Source organism: Arvicanthis niloticus, chromosome 15, assembly GCF_011762505.2.
Source record: "Arvicanthis niloticus isolate mArvNil1 chromosome 15, mArvNil1.pat.X, whole genome shotgun sequence".
NCBI lineage: Eukaryota > Metazoa > Chordata > Mammalia > Rodentia > Muridae > Arvicanthis > Arvicanthis niloticus.
Window position 1 is genome coordinate 48,737,164 of NC_047672.1, and position 21,069 is coordinate 48,758,232.

The 21,069-nt window shown below is 36.3% G+C and overlaps 1 protein-coding gene across 1 annotated transcript in view; it reads left to right on the plus strand.

The window, feature by feature from the left end:
* Thsd7a (thrombospondin type 1 domain containing 7A) overlaps nt 1-21,069 on the plus strand; it is a 385,076-nt gene that overhangs the window by 190,266 nt on the left and 173,741 nt on the right. Inside the window, exons 3-4 of the mRNA XM_076913691.1 lie at nt 16,859-17,107; nt 19,682-19,863. Of these exons, the coding sequence (XP_076769806.1) occupies nt 16,859-17,107; nt 19,682-19,863 (431 nt within the window). The remainder of the gene's footprint in view (nt 1-16,858; nt 17,108-19,681; nt 19,864-21,069) is intronic.

Here is a 21,069-nt window from a genome sequence, read left to right on the forward strand (position 1 = left end):
GTACAAATGCATCGTAATGTTGTAGGCAAATAATAAGGTTTACTCTCGAGTAGGACATTAAATCACTGAGGATAGATATAATTAATATTAATGTATTTGATCATTAATATTTATTATTGTATAAATATTTAATTTACAGTAATTATTTTGCAGGCAATAAAAAAGGCCTCTTGCTTTAATACACAATAATATTAGAGTTAATTCACTTTTAAAAATAGCTTTGTTATTCAGTTATAATAGATTATATAGTATAGTAAAAATATAATACTGTAATTGATTTGACCTCCCCAAAATGAAGATCTATATATTTTAAATGTCATGTGCATATAATTCATGTATTATCTTTTTCTCTGAAGTAAAAATTTACTTCAGTTTTTCTTGTACTTAAATGTCAATTTCATTAGATTTTCTATAACACTTGAAAAATATTCAATAAAGAAAAACTTTTAATTAAGAATATCTTCCCAGTTTTAACAGATGTGTACTGAAGGCTGAAACATGATGTTCACATTTATGATTACTCAAGACCAGATTACTCTTTGATTTAAAAGCCAAAACTTACATATCTTATATGTCAAACAGGCTTTTAAACAGTGAATCTGGCCTGCCTTCACTATTAGTCTCCCTTAAGCATAGTCTTCTATGTAACTGTAATTGAAACAAGAGATCCTTTCCATTATAAAAGTACATTTGAGATTACAAAGTGCACATATTGGAGCACAGGGGAAAGGAGCCATAGGCTAAACATACTACCAACAGTAGGCAACTTCCATTTAATGGAACAAATGTCCTAGCGGGGACTTCCATACAGCTGAAATGGCTTTTCATTTGTCCACTTTACTACAATTTATTTGAAGATGTTGATTTTTAAATCCTACTTCTGTATTTCTGTCTTGAGCTTTTTGATTCCTTTGAGAATGTATTAGAGAATGGCAAACAGAATTATCTTCTTTCAAATGATTTCGATTTCCCATTTCTCTCAGTGCAGAAAGAACCAAGCATATAGTGTTTTTATCCTATTTGCATACTTCAAGAAGTTATTAAATGGATATTGAGGGTTGGGTAAGCCATTTTAAAGTACTGTCTGTTACTCAAGAACTCTCGGTATACTCCAATTTCAAGGCTTGTCTCCACTTTTATTACAAATAAAATGCTTTTTACTACCTTCACCTACAACATTCATGAAGATTTCTTCTTGTCTGCATTATGTAGTCTATCAACTGAGCATTGCTTTATATTTATTCTCTATATTGAAGCAGAATAAGATAATGACTAAATAAAACCACACTGAAATTTTTGAGACAGTATAAAAGCCTACAGTAGAATAAGTACTATTTCATATGCAGAGTTAGAGGAAAGGAATCAATAAATGACCCAGAGTACCTTTCTGCATTAAGAGAGGTAACACATTTTTAATAATCTTATATATTATTAAATTATTTCACAAAATGTTGACCTATTGAGTATTTACAGTGTTATAATAATTTTTGAGCCACTGGAAAGTGGACATCCTCATAAAAGAATTTGATGCAAAAACAAAGAATAATCCACTTTTACATTAAATACATTAAGGCATTATTTTGAAAAGCTACACAGTGCTGGTATTATACAACAAATATAATTCCTAGGGGATAAACAGGAAGAAAGCTAACTGATGATATTCTGAAATAAAATTTCAAATGCAGACTCTACACTCTGTGTAAAACTTAAATGTAACTGTCAGTGTGCTAAACCATCCTATGTGGATTATTACAGTAGGTATGCAAAATCTACAATTTTTGTATATTAATTTACATTCAGTATCTTACATGTTCTCTTATTAAAATTGGGAATAATGAAATCTTCACAGGCTTTATCAAGTGTTTGACAGACGTATGTGGCCAGAGGTAAAGAGGGAATCAGGGGCTGTAGAGAAACAGGCAGATCATCAATAAAAGGATGATCATGCAAACAACATTCTGTACTTGTGAGACAAATAGAGTTAGCCATGAAAGTCAGGTGGAAGGATTCCGATGCAGGCATCATAGTCCAAGGCCTCCACTGTGGATTTCCAAATAGAAGACAGAAGGGATGTTTGTAGACATGTCAGAACTGCTAATTTTTCCTGAGCAATATGAGGTAGTGCCTTCAAAACCCATCAGAAGACAGAATGTCCATTCATGACTTTATAAATGAAAATGGAGATTTTGTGGTGCTTTGGACCAGTGCACAATATCATGTTTGCAATGATTTGTTACTAAATTGCACAGCAATGGTTTGACAATGAAGAATCATGAGGAATAAGAAAACCAAAGCAGGGCAGTTTTATGGAATGATGCTCGGAACAGTCTGGGAGTCAATGTGTTTACACTAATAGAGAAAGGAATCATGGGCATATTCTTTTGCTTTTCTACTGCTTTGATGAAAATTCTATGACTAAAATCAGAAGGAAAGAGTTTATTTGCCTTACATGTTTCAATTCATTGTTGAGGAATGCCACAACAGAAGCCCAAGGCAGGAAATAAAGCAAAGACTATGTAAGAACACTGCTTGGCTTGCTCCCTATGACTTGCTCATTCTATGTTTTCATACAGCCCAGCAGCATCTGCCCAAAGGTAGTACCACCCACATTAATCAATAAAATGCCCACAGACTTTCTTGTAAATCAATATGAGGCAGTTACTCAATTGAGATTTCTCTTCCAAATATGTCTACACGTGTGTCAAGTTTACAAAAATTAACCAGCACATGGGGCCAGGATGGTGGATCACTGGGTAAATTACTTACTGCATAAGCATGTGGTACTTAGTTCAGCTCCACAGTACTCATGTAAACAGCTAGGTAGCCACTACTACTCTGGTGGCTGAGCCAATCCATGAAGTCCACTTTGTTGAGAAACTCTGACTCAGGTGATAAGGTAGAAAGCTTTAAAGGAAGACACCCAATATTGACCTCCAGGCACACGGGGACATATGTACACACAGAGAGGCATAAAAAGAAACAACTATCATGCCTACAGTTGTTTTAGGTTAGGTCTTGTCTATAGGTGTTTTTCCCTGAGTTTGAAAAATTATAAAGAAGAGACAGGGTAAATATTATTCAATTTGTGGTCAAAATTAAGAAAGTGTAAGATGATTTTTCAATAATTACATTTGCCTTCTTAAAATGTTATGAGTTATGAATTACATTTTATGATTGGATTTCTATAATAACATAAATGGAGTAAGCATCTGTGTTCCAATGTTGTCCAATCAATTAAAAATGAAAACTGTCCCAGCCAATGCAGAGAAGAATTTGTTGTCATTATCCTTGTCCTAAAACTTTTTTGCTTCTTTTTTTCTTAACTCAGAGATATGATAATCTTTCTCTGCCATTTGCCATAAAAATTACATGACTATCCAATTTTCAAATAAATATTTGGTTATCCTAGTTTTAAATACAACTGTCAAAGAAAATGCAAAATACAAAAAACTACTAACACAAAATATACAGGAAATCCAAGACACAATGAGAAGGCCAAACCTAAGGATAATACATATAGATGAAGGGAAAGACTCCCAACTTAAAGGACCAGTACATATCCTCAACAAAATTATACAGGAAAACTTCCCCAACCTAAAGAAAGAGCTGTCCATAAATATACAAGAAGCCTACAGAACTCCAAATAGCTTAGACCAGAAAAGAAACACCTCCCACCACATAATAATCAAAACATCAAATGTACAAAACAAAGAAAAAATACTAAAAGCAGTAAGGGGAAAAGGTAAAGTAACAGATAAGGCAGACCTATAAGAATTACACCAGACTTCTCACCAGAGACCATAAAAGCCAGAAGATCCTAGACCGATATCCTACAGACCCTAAGAGAACACAAATGCCAGCCCAGACTACTATACCCAGCAAAACTCTCAATAAATATTGATGGAGAAACCAAAATATTCCATGACAAATCCAAATTTACACAATATCTTACCACAAATCCAGCACTTCAAAGGATAATTGGTGGAAAACTCCAACCTAGAAAAAGCAAGAAAGTAATCTTCAAACAACCCTAAAAGAAGGTAACTATACAAACATATATCTCCACTGCCAATAAATACTTGATTCTTAAACTATCCCCCATAGTTTCTTATGCTTCTTGATTAGTTCAAGCATTACAAATAGAATTCTTACAGGCAAAATTCCTAACTGCTAAAGAGTAAGAACTGCCAAAATTAATAATATTATTTTGTATCGTTTCCACTGACTTAAAGGGAGTTTTTACCCTATTTCTGAAAACAGGTTACAGTTTTTCACTCAGAGTGCTTTGGGAGTTTGCCATAAAATTTCACTAAGGTGTACTGACTGTACCAGCATGGCAGATGGAAACTGCTACATGCAAACATGTTCTGTGTGTGAAAGAATGGGAGATTTAGCATTGTCTTTTTCAGTATTGCCTCATTGCTATAGTAATTTATCCCGTTACTAAGCACACATCATGCTGCTATCCCCGAACTCAGCTGCTGACCAGGAGTGTGGCCCTCAGCGTTAATAGGGAACATATGATCACTCCAGCTGGCAGGTGACATCAGCTGGCAATAGTCCCAAACATCTCAACAAATGATTTTCAGATATTAAAGCAAGGCAAAGACCTCTGTCTTTCTTAGAAAAAAAAAAATGGTTTTAATGTGCATGCATTTGCTTTCACAGACATTATTATGTCTGTTTTGTTAATTCTGTTAAAGAAACAGACACTTGATAATAAAATTCAGGGAACCTGTAAAAGTGTTCATACAAATTAATATAAAGATTATACATTCTCTAATGTATAATACAAAATGATATAAAGATTATACATTACAGAATATATATATCAATTTGTGTATATCAACATGATTTACATTGAAGATAGAATTTCAACTTGAATATACTTACACATGAACAAATTCTCTAAGCAAATTTTAATCTACAATATGAATTAATAAGAATTTAGGTTGATTGGTTACATTATAAAAGCTTAGAGCATATAAGATTATTGAAGAAAGAAACTTTGTAGACCTTCTAGTAACATGTAATTCAACCATATAAATAAGCAGCTGAGGTGGAGTCTTTGTTAGCTAATCAGAGCTGTGTAGCACAGGATCAGCAGGTTAGGATGGTCTTGGGTCTCTTGACTTTGACCAAAGCATTCATCATTTTCTGACATTCTACAATTTGGGAACCAGGAGAATCTGAGAACCCTTCCACTCATTAGTATTGAAAAAGCCTAGTATGAAAAATATGTATGTCTTCTTAGCATTGTATTGTAGCATGAAATCTCTGAGTGTAAAATTGATATCTATAATATGAGCTTAAGATGTAGAACTGTGGGGATAGCAGCCAATTGGCAATCTTGGTACAGGAGAAAAGTGTGTCTACCATGAAACACATATCACTTACTTTTTTCTCTACTTTTATACTTTGCTAGCCAATAATGAAGTACTCATTTGTAGGACATGACATTTCATGACACACCATGAATGAGCAGTCTGACAAGACAAAGTCTTCAAGCCTGGGCATTTTGTATGACAGAAATTAAATGATTTTTTAAATATTCACATCAAATTATATTTTTCATGTTGTACATATAGCAAGGTTTTCTAATATTATGTGACAACTATGTACAATTCCTCCTGTACAGAAAACCCTCCAGTGAACTAAGAAATGTCAATGAATTTATAGAAGGAAAACTTGATCTCTAATAGAATATAAATATTTTAAGTGCTTGCTACAGACTAAATCTAAAAGGGTTAAAACTTGCCTTGTTATATTGTTTATAGGCAACGTATCCGTAAATGTCAAATGATTCGTATTTAGGAATAGTTAGAGACTCCTCATGGATAGGAATTCTCATGGAGTCAGGGATTAACTTGTGTGGGGAGGGTGCTATAGATGGGTTGATTGTCAGGAATCCAACTCCTACAGCTCAGAGCTTTGAAAACTCCCTGTGCGTTAGGGTCAGAGTTTTGAGATTTTAATTTTGTTTCATTTCCTACTGATAAAATTACATGGTCCTACTCTGTCTAGTGTGTCCAGTTTGCAGTATATACTACAGTCAACTTACTAGTCAGTTGAGTCCTCTGAGTATGCAATGGGAATTTGCATCTATTAACGTCTACAGAATGGCCTCAGAACCTGTTTTCAACTGATACAGGAAACCTATCAAAAATCTCTTGCTTTCAATATGTGGAACACATTCTGCCTACCAACAATTCCGATGAAATTTTTGCATGAAGTCAGAGAGCTAGACCTGATGTTTCCCAAAGGTACTTGCAGCCAGGTGTCTGAATGTGATATAGACTCTGCCAGCTACTACCCATTCCAGTGCTGGGTTTGGCTTCTGAGCTTAGGGCAGGAGCAAGAGGCAGCACATCTATTTCATGGAACAGCTGGTGCCAGAACCAGCAGAGCTTCTGGTAGGCATTGAAAACCTCATAAACCAGAGAAACGAGAAACACCAATGCAATTCTTAGTGCTGAAAAATGCTTGAGAATCTTTGCATAGCTTTCTGCTCTCCAGATTCTTAAAGGATTTTGGTTAAATTACCCATCTGCTAACAAATTCTTATTCAGTGTGAGATCTATTCATATTTGAATATTTGTAAGGAAAAGGGCTTCATAGGCACAGATTCAGTTGACAGATGTAAATACTGGCTGCCTTAGGTATGAGGAGTGAATATAGGTAAAGCATCTCTATTGTTACCCATGTAGATCTCATGAGGAATTTTTTTTTTTTTTAAATTCGGATTCTAGTTCGGTCATTTAAAAGGATCTTTGGGGTCTTGTGTATAAAAAGATCACATTTATAAGCAATGGTGTGTTGGTCCACAGCCCGAATGCAGAAGCAAACCCAACTTTTTACTAGGCCACATGAACAACTTCCATTAGCAGAGCTACAGGCTGCCATGTTTTGCTAGAGTTCTGCTGTTCTGAGATAATCTAACATTAACTATAACCTCTTTTATCTTTCTCATTTTTCAGTATTAGAAACTATGATATAAAATAATTTTAATATATTCAGATCTATAGATATAAACAGGAAAGAGGGAGGCACAGAAAAGTGAGAGGAAGTTAAGAGAGACAGACAGAGTGAGAGGGGAATTGGGAGAAAGTAATTTCAGAGCAGAGGCATTCACAAATACATGTTTCAGTGGCATAAATGAAGACATGTATTTTCCTTGCCTGTAAAAAGCCCTTTTTATATGTTTGTGCATGCACTGTGTACATTTGTGTGTGCGCACATGCATTTTCATGTGTACTCACATTTATGTCCATTTCTGTGAGTGCAGGTGTACATAGGACATAGCATGCATTTGGAAGTCATAAGACAACCTTTATCCTCACCATCTGCATTTCTTATTTGAGACAAGGCCTCTTTCTTGTTATTCTTTTGCACATGACAGACTACTGGCCCCACAAGCTCCCAGGATTCCTAGGCCTTCCTCCTCCCATCTTGCTGAATTATAAGCATGTGCTACCTACCTATGTTTACATGAGTCTTGAGGATTTAAACTCAGGCACTCATGCTTAGCTGTCCTCTCTCATTCTAAGGGCACATGCTTTTTTGTTTGTTGATTTGCTTGTCTGTTTGTTTGTTTGCCAGTAGCATATGATACCAAGTTTTCAATCTATTAGTTTTGACTACTTATCTAGAGGAAGATAATCTCTGCAGGTGCTGTTTGGAAGAAGGACAATCAGGATGTGCTTGGTGGCTTTCTAAAAATTATCTTCAATACCACGATCATCAGACTTTGCTTAGAGGCAAACAGGGTGGCAGGTAGAGGATGGAGACCCACAGTCTAGGCTACTACTTTTACTCAGTGGGTGGTGAAATGAATGAGCAGAACCTCAGGCTGCCGGAGACACCAAAGACTTATTTTATCTTCTGATGACCTGTGGCCTTTGTTACCACATGGTAATGTTTGAACTCAATGTTAAGAAAATGAGAGTCTTGGAGGTGTCAATTTAAGAATATAAAGAATAGCAGTGGCATTTCAGAAAACTTAATGTGCTGCCTTCAGAAGAATGTATTTTCATGAGCACAATAATCAATCACTAAATGGGCTACCAAGTGGGAGGGTCTTTGCTCTTTATCTTTTGAGAAAGTTTTTTTAACACAAATACTCTCTTGCTAGTCAGTTTCCAATATTTATCTGGATCCACTCTCTAGTAAAAGACGTCCTGAGTCTCATCGGCTTCTCTCTCTAAGTCAGAGTTTTGTTCTAATCAGTCCTGGCCATCTGGTTATCCTAAAGACACCATACAGATGGAAGAAAACTGTCCCAGTGACTGTAGTACCCTCTCCCCAAGCATCACCTTTCCATGTCTCACTTTATGCTCTTCAAGAAAAATAAAAAACCAAACTGTATTTATCCTTTGATCTCTATGATATCAGCCTTTGCTGGCCAAGATAAAGCAAGTAATGCCTGAAAATGAAAGATGAATAATCTACTAGTCATGAATGTTCCTGTGGTTCAGTTTAGTTTCATTAATAATCATGAAATGAAACAACTAAACATCAGTTTGTTTATAATTCATCTGTAAAGCCTATGTAAAAAGCACAAATCTACAATGAACCCAGGTGTGACAACCCTCCTATTTCTCTGTGACTTTGGCTCTGAGCTTATAATTTACACATACATACATACATGCATACATACATATATACATACATACATATGCCATTCAAGACTTTCAGCAAAACCCTGATCCTTAATTCTGAATGAATTCCTCAGATAAGATTTCCTACTGGATGCATTCTAGTTTTATCTCTATCAAGTAAGGATATGAATGTTAAGATATTTATGAGTTGCTAGAAAACTGATTCTTCTTCGTTGTTGGTTTAGAATTGACATGTTTGCCTGACTCAAAGCTAAATGCTTCTAAGATGTTTAATGATTTCTTCCCTCCTTTTAACTCCTGCAATCCACCAGGTCATAGAGTTTCTAATTCCTCTTCTTTCATAGTTCATAATATTTTAGTGGGTGCTGCTGTTGCTGACACCCTCGTAAATGCTTTCAGCAGAAATATCTATCCTCATTGGTACCATTACTTTCTAGTCATATGGTATGGAGGAGACATAAAGACTCTATTACTGCATCTATAAAATAAATTGCATTCAAATAAACCTAGCAGGGAAAAGACACATAGGTTGTTTGTATGATGCCTATATTAAGTAAAGTCTGAATGACTGAAAATTTGCATGCTTCTTTATACCTGTTTAGGTACAAATGCATGTAGGAGCACATGTACATACGTGCATGTTCATGTGAAGTTTAGAATACAACCTTTTGTGTCATTCCTCATCCTGAGGTGCATGCACCTTTCACTGGAACAGTGCCTCTCAGTGTCCTTAACTTGGCCCAATAGTTTAGACTGGCTGGCCAGCTAGCACCACAGAACTCCTAATATCTGCCATCCCATGTATGTACCACCATGTCTAATATTTTTAAAACTTGAGTTATATGGAGAAAATTCAAAGCAAGCAAATTACACACTAAGCTATCTTTCCAGCTCTGGCTGAAACATTCTCTCTTTTTTTCTTTTTTCTTTTCTGTGTGTGTGTGTGTGTGTGTGTGTGTGTGTGTGTGTGTGTGTGTTTTCCTCACTCATCCCAAGAGGATGTTCCCCAAACCCCTGCCAGGTCTCCCCATTTCCTGGGGCCTCAAGTCTATCAAGGGTTAGATGTGTCTTCTCCCACTGAGGCCAGACCAGGGAGTCCTCTGCTGTATATGTGTCAGGGGCCTAGGAGCAGCTCCTGTATCCTACCTGGTTGTTGGCTCAGTATCTGAGAGATCTCAGGAGTCTGGGTTAGTTAAACTGTTGTCTTCCTATGGGGTTGCCCTCCTCCTCAGCTTCCTCCAGCCTTTCCCTAATTCAACCACAGGGATCCCCGACTTCAGTCCAATGGTTGGGTAAGTATCTGCATCTGATTCAGTCAACTGCTGGTTGGGCCTCTCAGAGGACAGCCATGCTAGGCTCTTGTCTGTAAGCATACCATAGCATCAGTAATAGTAATCAGTAATCAAGTCTTGGAGCCTCTCCTTGAAATGGATCCCAAGTTGGGCTGATCACTGGACCAACTTTCCCTCAGTCCCTTCTCCATCTTTTCCCCTGTGGTTCTTTTAGACAGGAACAATTCTAAAACAATATAATTATAAAATTCCTAAAAAAAATAACTCTTAAAAATAGATTATAAGTAGGTTGATATATAGAGAGATAGATCATATTCAGACAAGCAGATGGTGGTATGGAACTCCCTCATACAGTTAGGAGGAATATATGACATGCGCTAGGAAGCCTGAGCATAGTACAAGGTTTGTTGTAGGCATGCAGAGATACACTCATTTTTACATCTTTTTGACCTGTCTACTTGCTAAGAAAGAACTCAGATGTTTGTGCGCACGCATGTGTGTGTGTGTGTGTGTGTGTGTATGTGTATGTGAAAATACACAAAACAAAATAAACAAACAAACAAACAAACAAAAAAACCTTCCTATGCACCCTGTCCTAGCTTACTCTTCTCTAACCATGTTGAACTAACAACTATTTTCTCAGAAGGTTTTTCTGAGCATAAAATTATTTAGTATTTTTACACAGTTCTCGAACATAAAGGTTAGAGGAATTATCTGAAGCAACAGCAAGTACCTATTGCATTTATTACCAATACTAATCATGGTGATAGTCTCTGTCTTCAATTTATATTGTACTTCATTCTTCTACTTTGCTGCTTGTCATGTATAAAATTCAAATGCCTCTTTTTCTTTCAACTCTTTTAATGGACTGCTAACCCATAAGTGATCACTTTTAAACACATAACACCCACACACAAAACATATGCATACACACACATATATGAGCCAATTTAGTGTGGTATATCTATATATCTATACATCTATATCTATATATCTATATATCTATATCTATATGATCTATATCTATAATCTATCTCCACATTAGATTAGATGATATATGTAAAGTCTAGTCCCTGGAGGAAACTAATTCTCCTTCTTTCAGCAGCCTCTGATCTTCATCTATGAGTGTGACCATATAGATTTTTCCTGTCCATCTTGACATATCAACTGGTGTTTCCGTTATGCCTGTCTTCTTTAAGCAACTATGTTGTGGATATTTCCTGGGTACACTTTTTCCTTCAAGTCTAGGGAATAGTATAGTATCACACAGCATCTTTTTTATGTCTTCTGGCTTTTACAGTCAATTCCCCCATTCCTCTGCAATTTTCTCTGAGCCATGAGGGTAGGAGTAACATCTCAAGTACATTACTTGGACCTGGACCCCCAGAGTCACTTATTCTATATGGTTTGAACAGTTGTGGATCTTGGTAATAGTCTCCATTCATTGCAAAGTTAAACATTTTTTTTTTTTTGATGAGGGGTGAGAGATCCACTTGCCTGTGTATATATGAAGGGCTACTTAGGAAACAGAAATTATGTTTTAGTATGAACTCCCTCTTGTTGAGAAATCTTAGCTCCCAGTAGATAACTCTTGGTTACTCCAAAAATAAAAGTGCCACTGTTTCACAATTGGGTATATCTTGCCAATATAATTATTGATGTGTTTCACGGGTTTTTGTTTGGATACGATTGCCAATTGCTCCTTTCCCTTGGCAACTTGCATAGTACGTCCAATGTTGTGAGTGAGCACCAGTCCTCAAGAAGTCAATTAAAGTCACTTCCACATCAGTAGTTCATTTACCATGACCAAAGTGTGTGGTGTCTTCAGTAATAAAGGTTTACCTTAAAGTTTTGGAGAAAAATTAAGAACAATGAAAATGGCCTATGCTGGTTTGAGAAGTTTTGTATTTCTCCAGCCAAACACTCATGGGGATATTCCCCACGTCTGACACTGGGGTTTTTATTAAAGTTAACATCATTATTAGGTGGGGCACGATCTCCTTATGTAGTATCTTATGTGTAGCGCACAGCCTCGCCGATAAGGAGCACGCCATACTCAGGATTCTTCTGACAGCATTTATTGAACAGCTCTTCATGATGGAGAAAAGGGGAAGGACGCCGAGCTCAGAAAGCCCACTGCTTAAATAGAGCTTTGTGAGACGTGCAGATCCCTCATTGGCTCAAATCTCTCATCCAATTGTCATACTCAGTTTTCGCGCCATGCGCAGGCACATTCTCAAGTAAAGCTTCCGTGAAGAACCAGGAAGCAGAAGCCTGCGCCATCTTTTAATGGCAAATACGGCTCCTCACACTTATGTAGATCTTTAGTATTATTTATCTCTTCCTTTCCCACCTCTCTCTATATTACCCATATTATCTCTCTATATTCCCATATCTCTCTATATTTTCTTTCAAGTAATGTCCACCCTCATTAACTCCATTATCCACTTCATAACACCTGTCTTCTTTCTAGACCTCTATAACCCTTACCATCCCTGGAACTCTTTCTCCTCTCCTCCTGCCATTGTCCCTTTGTACTTTCCTAGTTTTAGGATAATTTAGGGTATATGCTCAAGTCTACAGATTCGAGGAGAATCTGAAGTAGGAGAGACAAAGAATAGACCACAGGTGGCATTTGGCTTTCTGGGTCTGGGTTAACCTCACTCGCTATGGTAGTTTCCAGTTCTACTCATTTACTGGAAATTTTCATGGTTTCCATTTTATTTATAACTAAATAGTTACATAATTTACCATGTTTTTATTATCCATTTATCAACTGAAGAATATTTAGGTTGTTTCCACTTTCTAGCTATTGTTGCTATAATGGCATTAAACAAACTTGGCTGAGTAAGTATCTCTGGGATAAGATATAAGCTTTGTGTACATGACAAGGAGTGGTATTGAATCGGACAGGAACATTTGAAAAGAATGCGGGGCGGGGCGGGGGAGGATTCTCAATCACTGTGGGTGGGATCATCAATCAGTACAGTCTGTATGGAAATCAGTACGAAGAGCTCTCAGAAAACTAAAAGTACATCTACCATAGGCTGTCTTACCATAGGCCTGAATGAGTGCCTAAAATATAAACAAAGCTCTCTTTTTAATAGATTTTTCTTTTATACATTACATTCTGGCCACAGTTTCCCCTACCCTTCATTCCTTTGCACTGCTAATTTTTTTCCTTTATATCCAATCTCTTTATGTTTATTCTTCAGAAAAGAGCAGGACTCCAAGACACAAAAGGCAACTAGAACAAAATAAGATACAATAAGACAAGGTGAAATCCCTCCTGTCCAGGCTGGACAAGGCAACCCAATAGGAGAAAAAGAGTCTTAAGAGCAGTCAAAAGAGCCAGAGACACAACCATTCCCACTGTTAAGAGTCCCACAGAATCACTGAGCTGACAACCAGAGCATGCACACACAGACGACTAGGTATAGAACCATGTAGGCCACATGCTTGTCAATTTCACTCTCTTTGAGCTCATGTTAGCCCTGCTCAGTTGATTGAGTGGGTCATGTCCTCCTGGTGTCCTCAATATCCTTTGACTTCTACAATCTTTCCTCCCTATCTTTTTCAGGATTCCAAGCTCCAAAGGGACTGCATGGGTATCTTCTCCACTTTAAACTCACTCTCTCTCTCTCTCTCTCTCTCTCTCTCTCTCTCTCTCTCTCTCTCTCTCTTGTGTATATCTTGTATATATCTTGTGTAAGCAAAACATTTGTTTGGGATATATATATATCTGAAGTGATATATATATATATCACTAATTATTTCCAACTGTCTATTATATGGCTGAAAAATCAATCTGCATTTTTTCTGGCCCAATATGGTATTTTATGAAAGATTCCATCAATTAAATGTGCCACAAACCTATAATATATGATAAGCATTCACCATAGTGATCACCATCATAAACTATTCCTTCATGTAACATTCTGTGCCTTTCCTTATATAAATGATTCTAACTTAATTACTGTCATTCCATTTTTGTGTTTCTGAATCACAGTGTTACAGCTTCTTCAACTGTATTTTTAGAAATTTGAGGCATTATAGAAAATCACACACACACAAATACTTTTGTATGTGCCCCACCTAGAAGTATGTACTCACAATTAGATACTATTCTTGTGTTTGATTAAGTTTCTTGCATTTGAAGATTACATTGAAAATAACATCTACTAGAAAATTGTTTTTAACATATGATAGCTCCTTAATTGAGTTGGTTCTTTGCGAAACCATCAATGAATATAGTGCCTTTTGATATTCTGATTAGTATAACTCTTATCCTCTACTCTCCCCTCTACTCTTAGCATGCTAACTCTACTCCCACATCTCCTCCCTGCAGCTCCTTTTCAAACCTCTCTCTCTCTCTCTCTCTCTCTCTCTCTCTCTCTCTCTCTCTCTCTCTCTCTCTCAAATTCATTGAGTTTAACTAGTATCATTGCTGTGGCCATGGTCTTGGAAATTGTATTTGTTTGGGATTTTAATGGTTACTACTAAGTCACTGTAGAGTAAACAAAACACTTGTGAAGGATATACTTGGCACAGGCATGGGATTTTGAAGCCCAGATTCCAGTTGGTTCACAGTTTCACTTTGGCTTCTGCCTCAGCTTAAGCAGTTATTGCAAAAGCCTTATGATTTAGAGCCAGTCAAATCTATGAGGAGTGCCTGAGAATGGGATGGCTAAGGAACTTGTTTCTGATTTCAGGAAAGTCTAAATTCAAACCACAATGTAGGAGTGGCAGGACGTTTGCAAGCTCCCTAACTTCTGTCAGGATGTTTCTCTCTAAGATGGAATTAATGACATATATAGAAGGGTAGTGAAATTATCAAATTAAGTATATGAGTTCAGTTTTAAACTTAGGCTTTACAAGGGATGCAAACTGACAATGCTAACGATAGTACCATCAACAGCTAGGATTGTAAACGTACTTAGAAAGATACAAAACAGGAAATGGAACCAAACCTGATTGTCATATTTCTCATCTGGTAGGATGAAATCCAAAGCTGAGATACAGGTATATCTTATTATATGAATAATATATCTATATATACATCCACATCTGCATCTATTCTATATCACTCATTAGGTAGATATGGGAGATAACACAAAGTCTTCATGGAGCACTGGAGTCAGAGTCTCTTGATAGAAACTCATAGTCTCAGTCTAGAAACATTCCATAAACGTTTATCTGTTCTGAGTGCTGTCTCATGCACTAATAGCCAGAGCTGTGACTGCTTACTTTGTATTCATATTTCTGAAAATCGGGTGAATGTTCCTAAAGGGTTCATTTTATCACAATGTGATGTGACATAGTAACATTGTTGACATATCAGTATGCATCAGGTCACCGAAGTAACTGTATAATAGGCAGTAAACCATTGGTCAAATTATCTAGAAAAGATTAAAATAGATTACTATTTATCTTTCCACAGGACACAGACTATGAACTTTTAAAGTATTACAGGGAGCACAATACATACTAATGTAAAGGAAAATAGTATCAAGAAGGGTAATAAGTCTAAGAGGAGATGGATTATTTACATTTTGTATAAACGAGGTTATATGGGACATTATTTGGTCATTTATTTTATGCTTGACTCTCAGAAGTAAGTCCCAATGTTAGGATAAAAAGGAGCTCATCACAAAGAAAATTTAATAATTAGTGTTATACCATTAATGCCTGTACTAATACAACATTTGAGCACAGGTGGGCTTTGTTCTGTTGTAGAGAAACAGAATTAACTCACAGACCTCTTTTTAACCATTCTCAGATGATTTTTTTTTTTTTTTTTTTGCTCAGACTTTTCAAGTTAAACAAATTGACTTTGATGTTTTCAGCTCTAATTGTCTTGCGGGAATACAGTTTTCAAAAATATGCATGGTGGTAGGATTAAGTCGACAGGATGTAAGTTGTTGTAGTACAATGGACCTGCCTCCCTCTGCGGGTAATTAAAACAAATTAATATGGAACCTGAATGAGAGGGAATTATCAGTGAATTCTCCCATCATTACAGATAACTATCAGCATAACAGGCTTCCTCTGTGAATGTGCAGTATTGATACAGAGTCTACACAAGTGTCCAGCTAAGAGTCAGTACAGTTCCAGGAAAATTCAAGCTATTTGGGCCCTTACCTGTTGACATTCATAATATCATCTTTTCCCCTATTTGTTGACATTACGATTTGAATCCAATATGCCTCAGAATCAAGTAGAATAAAAAAGGCAAGAATTTGGTTGGTGACTGCTCCTTTGTAGAAAACACTTAATGCATTTCCAGAGAACCCAGTTTCATATCTCAGTGCCTACATCAAGGAACTCAAAACTATCTGCAACCCCAACTCCAGAGAACCAGACACCTTTTACAGGATGCTGCACACACCATACATGCACAGAAATGTACATAAACCCATTAAAAGTGAAACTTAAAAAGGTATAAATTAGGAAAGTTAATCTATTTGGATAAGCATATATTACAACTCTACGTCATTACTGACATAAAATTATGCTCAGGCCCATATTAAATTGTGTTTTATATTCCAAAAACATGAAGCTAAGCATACATGATTGTTTAAATTATTAAAATAGAGTGGATGGTAGCATATTAAGAGCTTCAGGTTTTTCCTTTTTAAAATTAAACTTAGAATAAATAATGAACAATGTATTAAACTCAGCATCACTTGATTTCTCTGTGTCCTTTTATTTTCTATTTATTTTGAGTGAGTTAACAACCAACCCCCCACACACATACATACACAGAGGAAGTAAGGCAAATATTAATTTTCAGTTTATTTTTCCACCATACTTTGCAAATGTTAGCATATTTTCAGTGATACTGTAAATTGTGTGCCCTCATAGAAATTAAACCATCCAATCTGATTTTATCCTGGAGTCTGTAACTGCCTGCGAGACTAAGGTGAAAATATCAATGCTTTGTTACAGCTTTTGCCAACAAGAGAGACTACCCATGACCTTCCAGTCCTGTGTGATCCCCAAAGAGTGCCAGGTGTCTGAGTGGCTGGAATGGAGCCCATGTTCAAAAACATGCCACGATGTCACATCCCCTACAGGCACACGAGTGAGGACAAGGACCATCAGGCAGTTTCCAATTGGAAGTGAGAAGGAATGTCCAGAACTTGAAGAGAAAGAGCCCTGTTTGTCTCAGGGAGATGGAGCAGTCCTCTGTGCTACGTGAGTAGAAGGGAGAATGTGGTGTGCTCAAATGTCATGCCCTCAACTATCTGATATTACGAATATTTAATACCTGTTATATCAGTATTTTGACTTAAATATTGCCTCAGATTAAATAGTATGGAAATGGCAAGTTTTCTTGCATGTTTTAAGCAGAAATCTAGAATATCTCATTATATACTTTATCTGTTAAAATGTGCTTCCTTTACAGAATGAAAGTATGTTTAATATCTATACTTTCAAATCTTCATAAAGACTAAACTATTAACAGAAATTTCCTTACTGTAGTCTATAATATCAGTTGGTGATTATTTTAGTAGATGACACACAATGAAGACATTAGACTGGGCAGGCTGCATATGTCTATTTTACAACGATTCAGCACCCCATAAGTAGAGATATAAGCAGTATGTGTGTCCATATTCTAATAAAACTTTATTGACAAAAGTGAGAGACATGCTTACTTTGTCTTTGGTCCACCATTTGTCAGCCTCCAAGCTTTTAAATCATAAATTCCTATGCCTTACTGAAACTCATTAATATATGTAACAAATTTTAATTAAGTAAAGAACTATATCAAAATAAGTGGCTTTCAGATGTTGGGATTTGAGGATGTTTTGTTTATTCATTTGTTTTTTTGTTTCATTGCCAGAATGTATCATAGTGCATAGTGCCTGATGTTCATTGGTTTCAGATGAAATACTAGTTCTGAAATATTTGCCACACTACTCTAACCTCATTTTTCCTTAAAAATACTATCTCCAAGACATTACAATGAATAATCTTAACAAAATTTCTTCTTTGAAAATAGAATATTATAAAGCAATTTAAAGAATCTTAGGGAGCTTAACTCAACTGTTCATTGTTCATTGTATCATTGACATGGATACAATGTAAATTTCATAAACCACTGAAGAGGCCAATTAGTGCCCTTAGTACACCTAGACATAATACCAAAATAGCCATTGTTGACATGACACCTTCTACCACATTTTGGAATAATCCACTGTCTACCCATATAACAAAGAACTAGCAAATCCTGGAGATCCTACGGACTATGGTGGTTCTTCTCTCTTTAGGAGTTTAAAGACACTCTCCAGACTTCTATGATGTTGTCTCTCCCAGAAGTTTCTTCTGTTTGTTGTTATTGTTGTTGTTTTGTTCTTTGTTTCTTTTTTGTCTAACAGTGGTGCCTCGTTTTTAAATCTTCTTAATTTTTCATGTACCACTAATAAAATAAACAGATACTGTTGGTTGTATTGATCTTCTCCATTTCCTAGAGTAGCACTTTCCTTAGAATGTATCACCTATTTATATTAATGAAAGTCGATTTCTATCACAGGACTCCTTATATGATTTAAACTGGAATGCCTTCTAGGTTTTTTTTAAATGTCATTCTAACCCCCATAGAGAATTAGTTCTTTGCTTTTACTTTTCTGTACCCTATTCCTACAACCAAGTATCGATGGTCCATGTGTTCTGAAATATCCTTTCTTCGTAAAGAAGTGAGTGCTATTCCTTGATGGCTCAGTCCCACAATTGTACAGCCTCAAACCCCCACTTATAAAAATGAAAATGGGAAGCAATCTCATCTTCACTGGCAAATTACTCACCATTGACAGAGCCAAGCACCCAGAACAGACATCTAAGGGCACCTTTAACCTTTCTGTCTAATTGAGATAAGCACATCCACTTATATCTATGTTAGCTATTAATCTGATCCATGAGGATGTGCCTGAGTTAGACTGACAAAGTGCTACTTGAGCCATTTCCTCTGGGCTTTTAAGGTATCTGTTTTACTAAAGGTGGAAAAATGCCATCTTTTTCTATTGTTGGTGACGTGAGGAAATGCTTCCCTCTCTATCTCCTTCTGGGGAAAGTAAGACTGACAAGCCCAACGTTCCTTTCACATAATAATCTTGACTGGAGCTCTGAGAATCAAGGATCATCTTTTTTTGTGTTCTACTAGCAGCATAGTCAGCACTTCCCATCATTCCCTGGTATTCACCGGGAATTCTGGGCTCTACAGAGCATGTACATGAAAATGTTCTGATTCCTGACAGTAATGAGAAAGCTCTGAATTGCTGTTATATTTTTAAATCCTAGCATGCAATTATAACTTTGCTCCAATATGAATACGCAATTTTCCATGCATTTTTATTAAAAGCAAAACAAGTGTTTGGGCTCATCAACATTTATAATGTTTGGCATTCTCATATTCAGCCCTCCTTTGTTTATAAGCATCAAGAAAGGGCAAGCTTGAGTTCAGTTTAATTGCACAAAAAATTTAATGTTTTCAGCGTTATGTCTTTATTTCATAAAATGTTGATAAGTAACTTCCAGTAGTTGCAATTAAAACAAGCTCACTCTGCATTTAACCCCTCTAAAGGGGGCCCAACTGAGGACAATGAAGTAATTGGAACTGAATCCGGCTTCATCAGACTGGGAGTCTGTACTGGATGCAAAGGAGAAGGCTTTATGAGTTTAAGTTGTAGAAGAAACCAGCAAAGAGTGGAGAAACATTTTTCTGAATAACCACTTTTGCCACCATGGCATTCTTCTCTCCTCATCTAGGTATGGCTGGAGAACTACAGAGTGGACAGAGTGCCATGTAGACCCTTTGCTTAGTCAGCAGGACAAGAGACGTGCCAATCAGACAGCTCTCTGTGGAGGTGGTATCCAGACCCGGGAAATATACTGCATACAAACTAATGACAACCTGCCCTCCCACGTAAATACACAAAAGGACAAAGAAGGTAGGTGGTACTCCTCAAATGGCTGACTCATGAAGAGTGAGCAGGTGGTGGTCCTTGAAGAATATAGACAGCCCATGTGGTGGGGTGGGGGGAGGAAGAGACCCTACTAGTCACACTGTGGTTGGAGTCCAAGCCAACTAAAGAATGATTTATATAAGAATAGGTAAAAAACTTAATACAGATCTGGCTTCAGTCAGGTTTATTTTGTTGTGAGGTCTATTTAAAACAATAGTAAAAGCTTCTTGCATCAACTTTTAGAAAGAAATTTTAGTTTTAAAATTAAAATAGAATTGATTTTGTAAGTATATACATAGTATAAATATATAAAATAAAAAATAATAGGAAGTTTATGACCAACTTTCTGAAAAAATTCTCCTTAATATACTATGATTAATAATAAATTAATGAAGATACTAAAATTTTCTATATATATTGGGTTTTATTGATTCTATTTTTTAAATGTTTTATATGTAATTTATTATTTGTATATTACATTATACATATACATACACCATATATACATATATATATACATATATATGTATATATATGTATGTGTGTATGTGTGTGTGTGTGTGTGTGTGTCTATATAACCTGCTCAGTTTATATAATGTTACTTGGATGTATATGTATGTGGTTTAAGAGCTGACCAGTGTTTGGGTTTCTTCCCTAGAGAAGACTGATTCTCTTGTTCTTGACTTTCTTTAGTTACCTAGAGTTCATTGTCCAGGGTGGAGTGTCAATGAGATGTTTCACTTCTGTGTTAACATGTTCACTGGTGCTGTCCTTGTTCAGGAACTGTTTAGGCAGTGAGATTTCCTGGGTATGGTTTCTCTGACCTTTCTAGGAAACAAAAAGCAAACTTTTGTTCCCCTGACTCTTACAGTCTTCCCACTTTCTTTTCTGCTATGATCTCTGAGCTTTAGACACAAGAGTGCTCATGCCTTGTACTGGAATCCTGCCAAAGACTTGAGGCTAGTGAAGACATTGATCTTGGAAAAGAGCCTCCAACCACCACTTTAATAAACAATATAATTCTTGACTACATTTCAGATACTTATCTTTATACACACAGATAACTATAGGGCTCACCCTCATTTTATTACTATTTTTTTTTATTTTAGTTTAGGGGCTGGATGGATAAGTATGCAAAAGAGCAAGTATATTCAAAATGGCCTGGCTGACAACAGAACCCCCATCATTGTA